The 12086-nt window shown below is 54.8% G+C and overlaps 4 protein-coding genes across 4 annotated transcripts; 2 read left to right on the forward strand and 2 right to left on the reverse strand.

The window, feature by feature from the left end:
* Positions 1 to 130: 130 nt before the first annotated feature.
* On the forward strand, positions 131 to 571 carry PtA15_14A162 (uncharacterized protein; the record flags this gene model as incomplete). The annotated part of the gene is made up of 1 exon (XM_053162850.1): positions 131 to 571. The coding sequence occupies one exon, from the start codon at positions 131 to 133 to the stop codon at positions 569 to 571; it is 441 nt and encodes a 146-aa protein (XP_053026835.1).
* A 375-nt stretch (positions 572 to 946) lies between these two features.
* Positions 947 to 4263, forward strand: PtA15_14A163 (uncharacterized protein; the record flags this gene model as incomplete). The annotated part of the gene is made up of 3 exons (XM_053162851.1): positions 947 to 1334; positions 1413 to 2124; positions 2184 to 4263. The coding sequence occupies 3 exons, from the start codon at positions 947 to 949 to the stop codon at positions 4261 to 4263; spliced, it is 3180 nt and encodes a 1059-aa protein (XP_053026836.1).
* A 481-nt stretch (positions 4264 to 4744) lies between these two features.
* On the reverse strand, positions 4745 to 6534 carry PtA15_14A164 (uncharacterized protein; the record flags this gene model as incomplete). Its single annotated transcript, XM_053162852.1, has 3 exons — positions 4745 to 6093; positions 6177 to 6294; positions 6457 to 6534. The coding sequence occupies 3 exons, from the start codon at positions 6532 to 6534 to the stop codon at positions 4745 to 4747; spliced, it is 1545 nt and encodes a 514-aa protein (XP_053026837.1).
* A 1033-nt stretch (positions 6535 to 7567) lies between these two features.
* On the reverse strand, positions 7568 to 8610 carry PtA15_14A165 (uncharacterized protein; the record flags this gene model as incomplete). Its single annotated transcript, XM_053162853.1, has 4 exons — positions 7568 to 7780; positions 7872 to 7980; positions 8077 to 8234; positions 8320 to 8610. The coding sequence occupies 4 exons, from the start codon at positions 8608 to 8610 to the stop codon at positions 7568 to 7570; spliced, it is 771 nt and encodes a 256-aa protein (XP_053026838.1).
* Between the last annotated feature and the right edge of the window lie 3476 nt (positions 8611 to 12086).

Consider the following 12086-nt stretch of genomic DNA (forward strand, 5'->3'; position numbering starts at 1 on the left):
ACCGGCAAATATAACGCGCGACACTCGAGCATTCTTCGTCCCACCCCACCCACGGGCACAGGCTGCCCGGCGCGGCGAATGGGACCGCTCTAGAGAGGCCTGCTCGGCCCAGTTGGCCTCCCTCGCCACGATGGTCGTTATGCACCAAAATAGCACCTCACGCGGCGCCCGGTTCAGACCCGAGGGCCGAGCCGAGGATGCCTCTCAAAGTGGCGTGGTGGTCCGGCGGAGTGCGAGGCCGAGGCGCGATGCCCGCTCCGGCTGGCCATTCCAGCCGCTGCCGCCGGAGCACTCCCGAAGCGCAAAATGCCAAACCAAACTCGGGATGCGCACGGCTCTGCACCAAGCAACGAACATGCCCGCCGATGCCCCCCATCGATCGTCGACATCCAAGCATCTCATTGTCCAGCTTGACCCCGATCTCCAGCAGATTCATTTGAGCTATTTACGTACTTCGACTAGGACCGACACCTTGCGCGCCTTCCGACGCCCCAGACTAGGCTTGCTTTGGGCCGCCGCGGCTGCGCTCACGCTCCATGCCCTGTTGTCGCGGGTGATGCCCGATGTCTAGGGCCGATGTCAATTGCCTTGAGGCCACCATGTCTCCGGTTAAGCTCAATCATCCCGGGACCATGCCCTTGGGAGTCTACCCATTTAAATGGTTCTCAATCTGATAAGAATGGCTATGTTGAGTGGATCATTTGTCATACTGCACCGTGATTTTTTTGTTCTTTATCTAAATATCCACCCTTGATATCCTTACGCACAATGAAAAAAAAAAAGAAAAATTCCCCAAGGTTTGGTGATGGAAGTAATTATGTAATATGTAGTTTTGTTGTTGAGCCTGTGACAGGGCAGTGACAGGCGCCCTCCTGCTATTAACATATCCACTTTCCTCCCGAGGCCACCACCACCGCCAGCCCCAGCCAGCCAGCTCCCAGCCCCGATGGACCAGCAAACACAACCAGAACCACGAAAACAACGGACCAGCATCGACGAGCTCCTCGACCAACTCCAGCTGACCATCCACTGTCTGGACGACTCCGTACCCACGGCAACAGAAAACGACATCGTAGCACTCACACTCAGCCACTCGACAAACCAGCTGCCCCCGCAGACAGACAGACTGGCCGAGCACCTCCAGCTCATCCTCAGCAGCCTCTTCCCCGAAGGACAGCAGGAACGAGCCTACCAGAACATCAGACGAGGCCCACACGGAATACAGGCACTCACCAGCTACCTCCAAACAGTCAGAACTCACCATGCCTGGCAAGACTCACTCGACCAGCAGATCCTCGAACCCCATCTCAAGAGAATCCTCACCCTCGTTGTCGGTCAGTAATCTCACATCCCAAAAACAAGCAGCCAAAGAAAAAAAAAAAAAAACTCACATCTGCTGGTAGAAACAACAGAACGCTGCACACGGCCCCAGACTGGGAACCCTGTCTCGATCGACACCAATCCCAATCTGCCGATAGCAGACGAGCAGCACTCGATCGGAGTCACCGACCCTAATCCACTCAACTATCTGATCGAACAGCTCGAGAATCAAGACAATCACCAACCGTCACCACCGTCACAGAGTACGGCTAGCAAGAAGAGGAACTCGACCACCGTCGCACACAAGCTACAGGTGATCGACCACCATAACAAGACCAAGTCGACCCAGAAACAGACCGCGAAGAGGTTCGGCCTCACCCAGAGTCAGCTCAGTAGATGGCTCAAGGAAGAGGAGGAGCTTCGTGAATATCTTCTGGATAAAGGATCTTCCAGTAAGCGCCAACGAACCGGCGACTTCCCACAGATCGAAGAAACCCTCCTGCGATACTACATCGAAGCCAGGGCGCGAAACTGTCTACCCCCGGATGAGCTCCTCAAGGAACGCACAAAGTCGTTTATGAAACTCTACCAGATCCCCGAGAACTTACTCAAGGTCTCAAACGGATGGCTGCTCAGGTTCAAGGCCAGGAATAACATCAAGAGTTATCAGCTCCCCCCTCCCCATCCAGCACACTTAGGCCTAGACACTAGCCTCGACTCGGTCCGGGAGAAATTGAGAAACCTCACTAACTCATATGCCCTACAGGATATCTACACTCTTGGCGAAGTCGAGTTGTTCTGCAAGTGAGCTTATTCTCATTATCTCCTGTTTGATTTTAACTAACTTATCTCCTAAACCCAAGTCTTGGTGCCCTGACAGGCTCGTTAGATGTTGATCCATCCCAAAGACTCCGACTTACTTACTTGCTATGCACAAATGCCGATGGGAGTGACAAACGAACCCCACTGGTCATCGGGCGCACTCTCGAGCCAGACACCTTCCAGGCCCCGCAGGGGGAGAAGCCATACTGGTATCGATACTCAGCCCGGGGCCGGAGCTCGTCGCCGATTTTTTCCGAGTGGATCAGAAAGTTCGATCGAGAGATGCAGCGCCAAGAGCGGAAGGTGTTCCTGATGTTCGACAACACGCGAGGCCATCTCTGTGAGCTGGAATCGATTGCGAGCACGGCCTTGCTTCCACTGCCTGAGTCGACGCTCAGATATGTCCAGCCGCTCCTGGCGGGCATCATCCGCACCTTCAAGTCAAACTACCGCCGGAATCTGCTCGAGAGCCACATGGAGCTGAGCCAGCAAGAGATCGGCCAAGTTTGGGCACCAAAGAAACACGAGCAACGACTGGCGCTCGAATGTGCCCACTCCGCATGGGACCAAGTCACCCCCACGACAATCCGCAACTGCTTCGGCCATTCTGGCATCATCTCGCCCCGTTTAGATGATGGCTTCACCACCGCCCTCGACCAGATCCATTCCTCTCAGTTTGCCTCCGACCTTGACATGGAGAAATCCCTGATGGCCACCCAATCTGCTCTCATCCAACTCCAAAGAGACCTCAAGCTACCCGAATCTTCCCAGCTGAGTATCGAGGAATTCCTGGAACTCGAATCCCATCTCGATCTGAACTACCCGCAAGTCCCGCAAGTAGTAGAGGATAGTCAAGCGTCTGGCACGTCGACAGAGCTGACCGATGAAGAACTTGTCCAAGAGTCCAAGTTCCTTGCAAGCCAGCTCTTGGAAGAAGCTCGGTATCGGAAACGGGAAGAGAATCATGAGCCAAATGGAGCCGACGACGGCGTGCCTGTTTTTGATCCCTCTTCCCTGACGTCGATCGAGTCTAATACGACGTCCAAGGAGCTCAGCAAAACAAACACCAGACGGGCGATCAAGCCGCGCCCGAAACGGAAGCCCGCTTCCAAGTCGGTGTCGTCTCCGCCGAGTGTCGGGGCGGTAGCAGTGGACGACAAGACCCAGCCGGAGACCCCCAACGGCCTCCTGTCGTCCGCCGATCTCCAGAATCAGCTTCCTGTTCACCTCCAGCAATCCTCTTCGCCCTCCGTACCCGCTCCGTCTCTAGTCCCACTGTCCGTCCAAGAAATGATCCACGTACTCGGCCGTCTGGAGTACTCTCTCCCCTTCTATCTCTCCCCTAACAACTCGTCCTCCTCACTCGTCCCTCCCCTCTATCAGCCAAACTCGGCGCCTTTCATGCCTGTTGATACCCCCCAGACGGACTTCGGACTCGCCGAGAAACAGCACTTGGACCGGCTGCTCGGCTTGGCGCTCAACCTGCCCGACCAGCCGCTGCCCGCACACGCGTCCCAAGTATCGGCCACTCGGCCTGCCCAAAGTGGCCAGCCAGCCGACCAGTCTTCTCACCACACACCAGCGACTCATCATGGTATCTCAAACGGAGGAGAACACCAAGGTGACCTCGTCGTTGGTCGAGCAGCCGATGGGCTGCGGGGATCGGAAGGCCCACAAGAGACGAACACCACCACCACGCGCCTGTTCGACCTCGACTCGAGCATCCTTCTCAGCCACCTCGAGTCCACGCTCACCCGCAACGCCTTCCATCTCGCCCCCTCTTCCTCTTCCGCGCCGCCTCCCTCTGGCTCAGGCTCTGGAGCCGAGCCCGATCGGGGACGGGACATGCATGCGCATCTGGACCAGGATCTCGGGCTCAGTCGGGCGGCGCGGGATGCGAATAATCCGCACGAGAATGCGGATCCGGTCACTCGGGACGGTGGTCAGTCGAGTACACATGGCCTTCTGGATCCACGGACCGCTGAGAACCCGGATCCGGGCTCCGGGTCCGGGACTCGCAAGAGTCGCGCGGGGGACTTGCGGGTCCAGTTGGGGTTTATCGCCAGCCTGAAGGCCCACCTGTCTGGGCTGTTAACCACTCCGAATACTCTTTCTTCTTGAACGCTTCCTCTTCGACTGTTTATAGTGACATTCACTGGTGTGGATAGAAAGATTGGAGCAACTGAGTTATGGAAATTCTGTACTGCTGTAAGACTCGAAACGTCGCTGCATTCGAGGCTGGGCTTCTACCCGAAACGCGGGTGATGGTGCTCTGCACCATGTCTGCCCTATACGTACATACACAAATACAACAATGGCATAACAACTGCTGGTGTTTGGGTAATGAAGACAACTACACGGTAGGCTTCTGTTTTTCTATAATGAAAGGGGGACTAATGATATCCGTGTATGTGAGTGTATCCTGGTTTAACTGATGTGTATGCATGGGCACACGAGGTAATAAAGATAAGAGCACAGAACGCTTGGCGTGGACTGATAAGAATTGGCTGAGTGAACTCTAAAAAAACCATTAAAGAAGAGTAAGAAAGGAAACAAAGCATGATTAAGAGTTGATGGAGGGTGGAAGGCAAAGCCCAGAGGATCAATTGGGATCGCGGGAGCTGTTGTTGATGGAGCGGGGGTGGAACTTATGGGAGGAAGGATCGGCCCAAGCAAAGGCGAGGTCCGCATGGTTTGTGCTGAGGTGTGAGGAGTGGAGGAGGTGGGGATGGTGGGGGTGGAGGGAGGGAGGGAGCGGAAGAAGTTCGGCGCGGTACCTGGCCAAGAAGCCGGTGGGGGCGGAGCTAGCGGAGAAGAGCTCGGCGCGGGGGATCTCGCGGTCGAGGGGGTGTGGGCCGCGGAGGATGTTCCTGCCGACGACGGCGTGGGGCGAGCAGGGCAGGCCGGCGGCATAGGACGGCGGGGGACGGGGGTCGCGCGGGGCGCCGATGGCGAGCGGCTTGATCAGGATGTCCTGCGGGATCATCGAGGCCATGGGCGAGCAGGGGTCGCTGTAGAGGGACTTGTCCAGGAAGAACTCGTCCGGCTTCCTCGCGCCGAGCTTGGAGGAGACCACTAGGCCGCGGGCTGCTGCGGCTGAGGAGGATGAGGAGGAGGAGGAGGAGGCGGAGGAGGAGGAGGGAGGGGCGGGGAGCGGCTTGCAGGGCCCGGCCCGGGCGGCGTCGGACTTGAAGGACTTGACGGCTTCGCGGGCCTGCTTGAGCTGCTCGGACTCGATGACGTCGTTGGAGAAGGAGACGCGGCGGCTGCGGGTGTTCCGTTGGGAGCTTGGCCCCGTGCTGTGGCTGGCGGAGAGGTAGGAGGAGGAGCTTGTGGAATGGCCCCGGCTGCGCAGCCCGCCCGGCTCCCTGCTGCTGTAGTGCTCCGAGGAGGAGGAGGGGTGGTATGCCGCCGGCGCGTGGTCCCGGCTTAGGAGCTCCCCGATGCTGCCCGGACTCCCCCGGAATTGACTCTTGCTCTCGTCGCGCAGGATGCCGGTCTTCAAGGCGCCATTCCAGGCCGGCGGTTTGCTGGTACTGGCAGAACCCGTGCTAGCCGTCGTGCCGTCTTCTCGGGCCGGCCCGCTGACGGAAGCCTTGCGGTTGTGGCCGGGACGTGCGAACGGGCTTTCGTCTGGGAAGCGGGAGGCCGGAGAGCGGCGGGGTCTGGGCTGAGGGCCGGCAGCAGGCTTGGTGGCCGCGGCCGGAGGGACGTGCGTCTGCTGGGCCCGTCGCTCCTGGTCGATCTGGCAGACGACCCGGTTGAACAGCTTGACGGGGTTCACGTCGACCAGCAAGGCGCGCAGCTCGGCCGGCAGCCCGGCGCGCAGGTCGATCGTCAGCTCGGAGCGCGCCCGGGAGCGGCCCGGGGTCGTCGGCAGCGGCGGCGGGAGGGCCGCGCTCCGTCGGTACTCCGATGAGCGGACCAGATCGTACAGCTGGCGCCGTGCGTCTACAGATGGTCCGGGAGATGGTCGAGCTCAGCAATCATGTGGTCTCTGTGTGGGGCTGCTGGGCTGGTTCCGGGGGACTTACCGTCTCCGATCAGCGCATAGGCTTCAGCGGCCGCGCGGAACTGGGTGTGGGGCGCGCCGGAGCCGACGGTGCTGGCTTCGGGGCGGTCGGAGAGCTTGCAGGGATGGTGCTGACATGCCTGTGGATGATGCAATCGTCTGGTGTCAGTTCTCTGGACTGCACGACGTCAACGTGTTGGGGAAGGATGCATTGTTTTTGGGGGGGGGTCTGATCATTGGTGTTGCGTTGGAGCGATTGTTGGAGGGCTTTTGGATGTGGATGGAGGGAGGGGTAACTCAACCAGCTCGAGATAAGCGGCCCTTATTTCGGCGGAAGACGCGGTGGACGGAACGTTCAAGACCCGATAAGCGTCTGCCATTTCCGGTTGTTGTTGTTTCTAGGTAGTTGAGGAAGGAAAATATCCACGATCACCAGTGATGATGGATAGGAAGAGATGAGGAAGTCGGAGGACCAAAGCAGAGTGGGTGGGTGTCGGGGGCTGTGGGCTTGGATTGGGATGGTATTTATTTATAAGGGAAGATAAGGGTGCAGCTTGATGGCCGGACTGATTAATAACTGAGGGCTGGCTGAGGCTGAGCGACTGAGGCTGATCGGCTGAGCACTGGACACCAGCAGTGATCACAGGCTTCTGCTCAGACACTCCATCCTCGCCTCCTGTCGCTGGGTTTCGGAAGCAGCTGCGACGTGTGCGAGGAAGAGTACACCGAGCATCGGCCCAGTCGACGCCGGGCGCACTCGCCGGGCAAGTCAAATGACTTCATTCGAAGCCCCCAATCTGTTATCGGGAAAAATCGTACAGCCGAGTATGTATCCGCAAACCTAAAATAAATCCCTCCTGCGCCGTGTCACGAGCGTTCACGCTCTGGGGCAGCCTGCTGTTCCCTGGATGCTTTCATCAGAACGGGCGCCGTAGACTATGGCTTGAAGCGGGCACTCGGAGGGAAGGCCAGCCGGATGCACTGCACTGCAGTGACCAGAGCTGAGTCCCACAGGCTAAAACAAAAGGAAAACATGATAAGAGGAAGCAGAACACAAGCCACGTTTGGTGCCCGTGACCTGCTCCCTTTCAAACCCCCTCCCCCCTTCGCCGAGGCCACTCCCCCAAGCTCTAGTTCCCGATCGGCATGGCTGACTCAGGTGGAGCAAAGCGCAGGAAGGGACGGCCTGGATGCACAAAGAGCTCCTCCTGCCCATGAGGTACATCATACAAGAAATGAGCTTGCAAAGCTGTAGCTGGCACTCTTCTAGGAGATCGATCGGACATCGGCAAAAATGGACTCAAGTAAAGTTTCATGTCACAAAGGGAATATACACACAGGGCCAGCTAGTTGTGGACAAGATACTGCGAAGAAGCAAATATTTATATACACATGTCGGGAGGATGACATGGACTATTTTGGTGGGGGGGTTGATTTGGCGGGTGGGCCGGCTGGTTTGCCACCAGCTGGGGGAGCCTTGGTGGACTTGGTAGTCCCTGGAAGTGCGACCACGATGGGCTTGACGAGCCCGGCGACCGGCTTGAAGTCGCTGCCGTTTTTCCCATCACACATCTTCTTCTTGTCTGATATTGGGTTGTTTTTAACACATTCAATACAATAAGCCGCCTAGATTTAAAAAAATTATACCGAGTGTCAGAGATTGCTACGATTTTTATGTTTTTCGATCCGATGATTTTTTTCATCATCAACTGCTCACCTTGGGAACTGAAAAGAATGGTCGGTCGGCGGCGGATGTCTGCTTGAAATGTCCCTCGAGGGAAGACTCGCAGAAGTTCAATTTCTCTATGTTTGGGCAAGCGTCGGCCCTGAAATAGAAATGTGCCCAGAATGAGTTTTTTTTGTCGATAGATGGAAGATGCATGGATGAATGAAACAGAGAGAAGACACGGGCATCGACAAACTTTAGAGCTTCATGGCCGTTGAGCAAAGATAGGAGAGCCTTAGCGTCCATCGAATTACTTTTCAGCTCGGCACCACAGCCGGCTTTGAATTTATCATTGGCGGCGGTAAGGGCCGCTTTAGTACAAGGCGTAGCTTTACACAGGGCCTTCAGCCATGTCTAGTGCCGTACATCAACGATTGTCAGTAATCAGGGTTCCAAGCAGAAAGAAGAGCTCGAAAGATGTGGCGATAGAACTACTGACCTTGATAGGCTCAGAGAACTTCGTCTGGGCCATACGGATCATCACCATGGGGGTGAGCGCGGCACAATCATCCACATCGGCGCCCATGGAGATGATCGCATCGTTACACTTGCCGGAGAGCTCGCCTGGATAGGCGGCCAAGCTGGCAGCCAGACTGCCCGTGTCCGCTCCCCCGGCCTTCTTCGTCGCATCCAGCCCGGTCGTCGCCCCGCCATTCGTCGCCGCGCCAAGCGCCATGCCCACCCAGATGCTCACCATCAGAACCGACATCAAGCCGCGTAAGAAAGCCATTTTTTTTTTCTCAAGAAAACTCGGGAATGGGAGGCGAAGGAGATTGGTAGTCGAAGGCGGATTGGGACGAGAGCTGTTGATGATATACACACACGCTACTACTGAGAAGACTTATTTTATACAAGTTGGACAAGGTGGAGGAGCTTTTCGGATGGTGAGAGAGGATGGAGAATGCGGTGGGAGGCCTCGGAACCTGTCTATTTATACCGTCAAAACAGGCGCTGCTTGTCAAGACCGCCTGGGTGGAAGCCAACCAGGCTGGCCGAGCACGATCAGAACGTGGGCAGCGTGGCCTTGGGCAACGTGGCTTGGCCGATGGGCCAGGCGGCGGACGACAGAGACCCTCTGCCTTGGCGGAATATATATATCAGGGGGGTCAATATTTAAGCCAGGCCCAAGGCCTATGTCAACAGGACCCGGCAAGCCGTAACAGGATTCCTGGGCCATCACAACACCACCATCATAAACGGGAAAAAAAAAGCGGATAAACAGAGTGAAACGGGCTCTGTAGATGGTTATCATGGACCCTGCGATTAGGGGGCGAGGAGAAAATGACGGCATCGACCCGCCCGGCACCCTCCGAGCGTCGTCCCGCCAAGACCAGCGCTTGCCCCAAAGAGGACACCGTGGAACGCCGGCCGAGGCAGCCGCTTCAGCCCTGGCTGATTACCGAGTGGGATGGCCGTCGACCATGTTCAGTGGGATGTCTCTCCTTCTGTTGTGTACATTTGTTAGACGAGGATGCGATTACGGGAGAAAAGGGTACGATTCTATCTATCTCGACGGGTGTCCCTCGTCTGTAAGGATAGAGAGAGGACCCTGTGCTGGCACGCACAGACCTTCTCTGGTCAAAGCCCCAAAACTTGAGTGCTTTTCTCTACACACACCACCGCTCGAATCCGTGGTCGGAATGGATTGACGGCGGCCGAACTGCGCCTGACTTATCACAAGTCCCTCGCTTCAGAGGGCCCTGGTACAGCCTGGGCTGGCGCAAAGCGCCCTCGCGCGAAGCGCGACCTCCGAAGGAGGGACTTGCAGGTAAAGCCAAGAATTTGGCTTGAGAGCTTTCAGTGTTTTGGTGGGAGTTTTTTCCCGCTCCCCTTTCAGGGGTCTTCTCCTTGTGTATTCCTATTGCCTGTGGTGCCAGATTAAAGGCCTGATTTTTCTCTTTCTTTTGGTGTCAATCACCACTTTTTCCCCCTTCACAAACTCCTTCCATCCCCCTTTTAAGTTTGTGATTTTTTTGTGTTTGGCCAGAAGTGTGTATGCAAATTCCGAGAAGATCCATTTGGACTCAATTTAAATACAGAACTCCATCATCCATCCACCTTGACTGCTGAGCAAGGGCAACACTCTCCTTCAAGTGTAGATATCACAAAAGTGACACTACATTGAAGCTGAGATGCTCAGCTATCCCGTGTACTTCAGCTCGCTGACTCACATGGGAATGGGAGATGCTTTGCATCGGGGTGCTCTGCACCCCCAGTCCCGGGAGGCTTAGTTAAGTCAGACTGCGCTGTCAAAGACGTGGTGGGATCTAACCAAGTCCCTCGCTGCTGCGGGCATCTGGCCTTGCCAAGCAGGATATATAACCCTCGGCAGGTGAGGAGGCACTGGAGCGCTGTCACCCCCTTGCATAGAGCCTAGAATCCGGGTTTGGGTGGTAGGCAAAACTATTGACACCAAATGCATGATGAAGATGCTGATCCTTATGTATGTACCAGCTGCCAATGAGGAAAATATCACAAATATTTATGTAATCAAATGCACATTAACCTAACACATTGACTGTTGTCAAGATAGTTATTAGCATCTCTCTATGCAGTGTGCTTCTAATCTATACACCCACAACTTAGCATATACTTATGGTATTCAAAATTGCATATGTCACTATTTACATAAAATCATAAAACCAATTTTGGCTGGGAGATGTCAGCATGCATAAAACTTAAAGTGACATCTCCCAGCCAAAATTGCAGTTTATGATTTTATGTAAAAAAATCTTATGCAATTTTGAATACCATAACTGTGTTGTAGCCTGGAGGGCTACGCATCCTGAGCCTCGCCGCAGTCGCGGTATCTTGTCCATCCCGGACTGACATCCGGGTTGGAGAGATTGTCATTTTCATTACCATAGTGTCACTTCACCCACCTGTGCCACTACAGGTTATGAGCCCTTGACGCTCTTATTAATTTGTTTTTGATCTATTAACCATTTATCAAAAGTAACCGAGTCTAAACAACTCGGTCATCTTTCAACTTACCGGTCTTTCCCTACTTCGCTAAACCCGACCGTCAAGATTAATAATCTTGTCTATCCGGCTCACTCATCATTTGTCGGGAGGTCAGCCATATTATCCTTATCTCTCCAACAGCCGAGTTTCTCTTTGGGTGTTAGGTCTGAAGCTTGGATATTGCTGACAGCTAGAAAGACTAGCCATCTTTTTGAACACAAGACTGTGGCCCAGTCTTGCCCGCTGTAAGTAAGATTTGAGTATCAGATTGATCATCTACTGGGTTTCCGGTGGACTCGACGACAGCGGACTCTCAACTGGATTTTTTTTTTCTTTCTTTTTTCCCTTTCTTGACCTCTCAACTCAAACTCCACTCGACAAACCTCAGTTATCTCTCTACTTCCCGTATATCCCCTATTCATATTTCCCAACTCAATCTTCACCCGAAGAACCTTCTTTTTCCTTTCCCTACTTCCCACATATCAACACCCAAATCCTATCTCGCATTTTTTTTCTTTTCCTTTCTTCCGACTCAACTTTCACCCGACAACACACAAGTTCCCGTTACACAACCCCTTTCTTCCCTCAAATATCCTTTCTTACGATGAACCCATCAACCTCAAAATCCCTCGGTACTTTGAATTGGCAGATTGACGATACTGAACACCGAAATCGACTAGCCGAAGACATTGCTCTCCTCCACTCCAACTTCGAACAACTACCTCCCAGTCCTGACGCCACAGCAGGGCCAAGTACACTGAAAGGCAAGGGCCCCACCAAGAAGACCGTAAACCCACGAGCCGCTGATGACAGAGCCGCCCCGCCCCACATGGACCCGAGACTCCCTTCAGCTCAAAGTTCACGACCTGTCCATGCCGTGGTTCCTACGCAGCCGTCCGACGATGAGATATTGGCCAAGCAGATCCGTGATTTTGAGGTAGCGGAATTTCATCTCAAGCAAAACAAACTGGTTGGTACGGCCATTCAAACAGCCAGTTCACAGTTCTGAGTGGTCAATCACCTCAAAGCCGACGGATCAAACTTCGGAGATTGGTATAGAAACCTTGCGGAGGTAGCTTGGGCTAATCTGACAGATCCAAGGTTCTTTTTCGAGGAGTGCGACAATTCGATGTACGAAAAAATTGGCCGGGCGATTCTCATAGCAACCATTGATCAATCCCTGGTTGCAGAGATGCAAAGATTGCCGACTTGTTATGCTATGTACAAGGCCCTTTTCGCGAA

Source organism: Puccinia triticina, chromosome 14A (assembly GCF_026914185.1).
Source record: "Puccinia triticina chromosome 14A, complete sequence".
Classification (NCBI taxonomy): Eukaryota; Fungi; Basidiomycota; class Pucciniomycetes; order Pucciniales; family Pucciniaceae; genus Puccinia; species Puccinia triticina.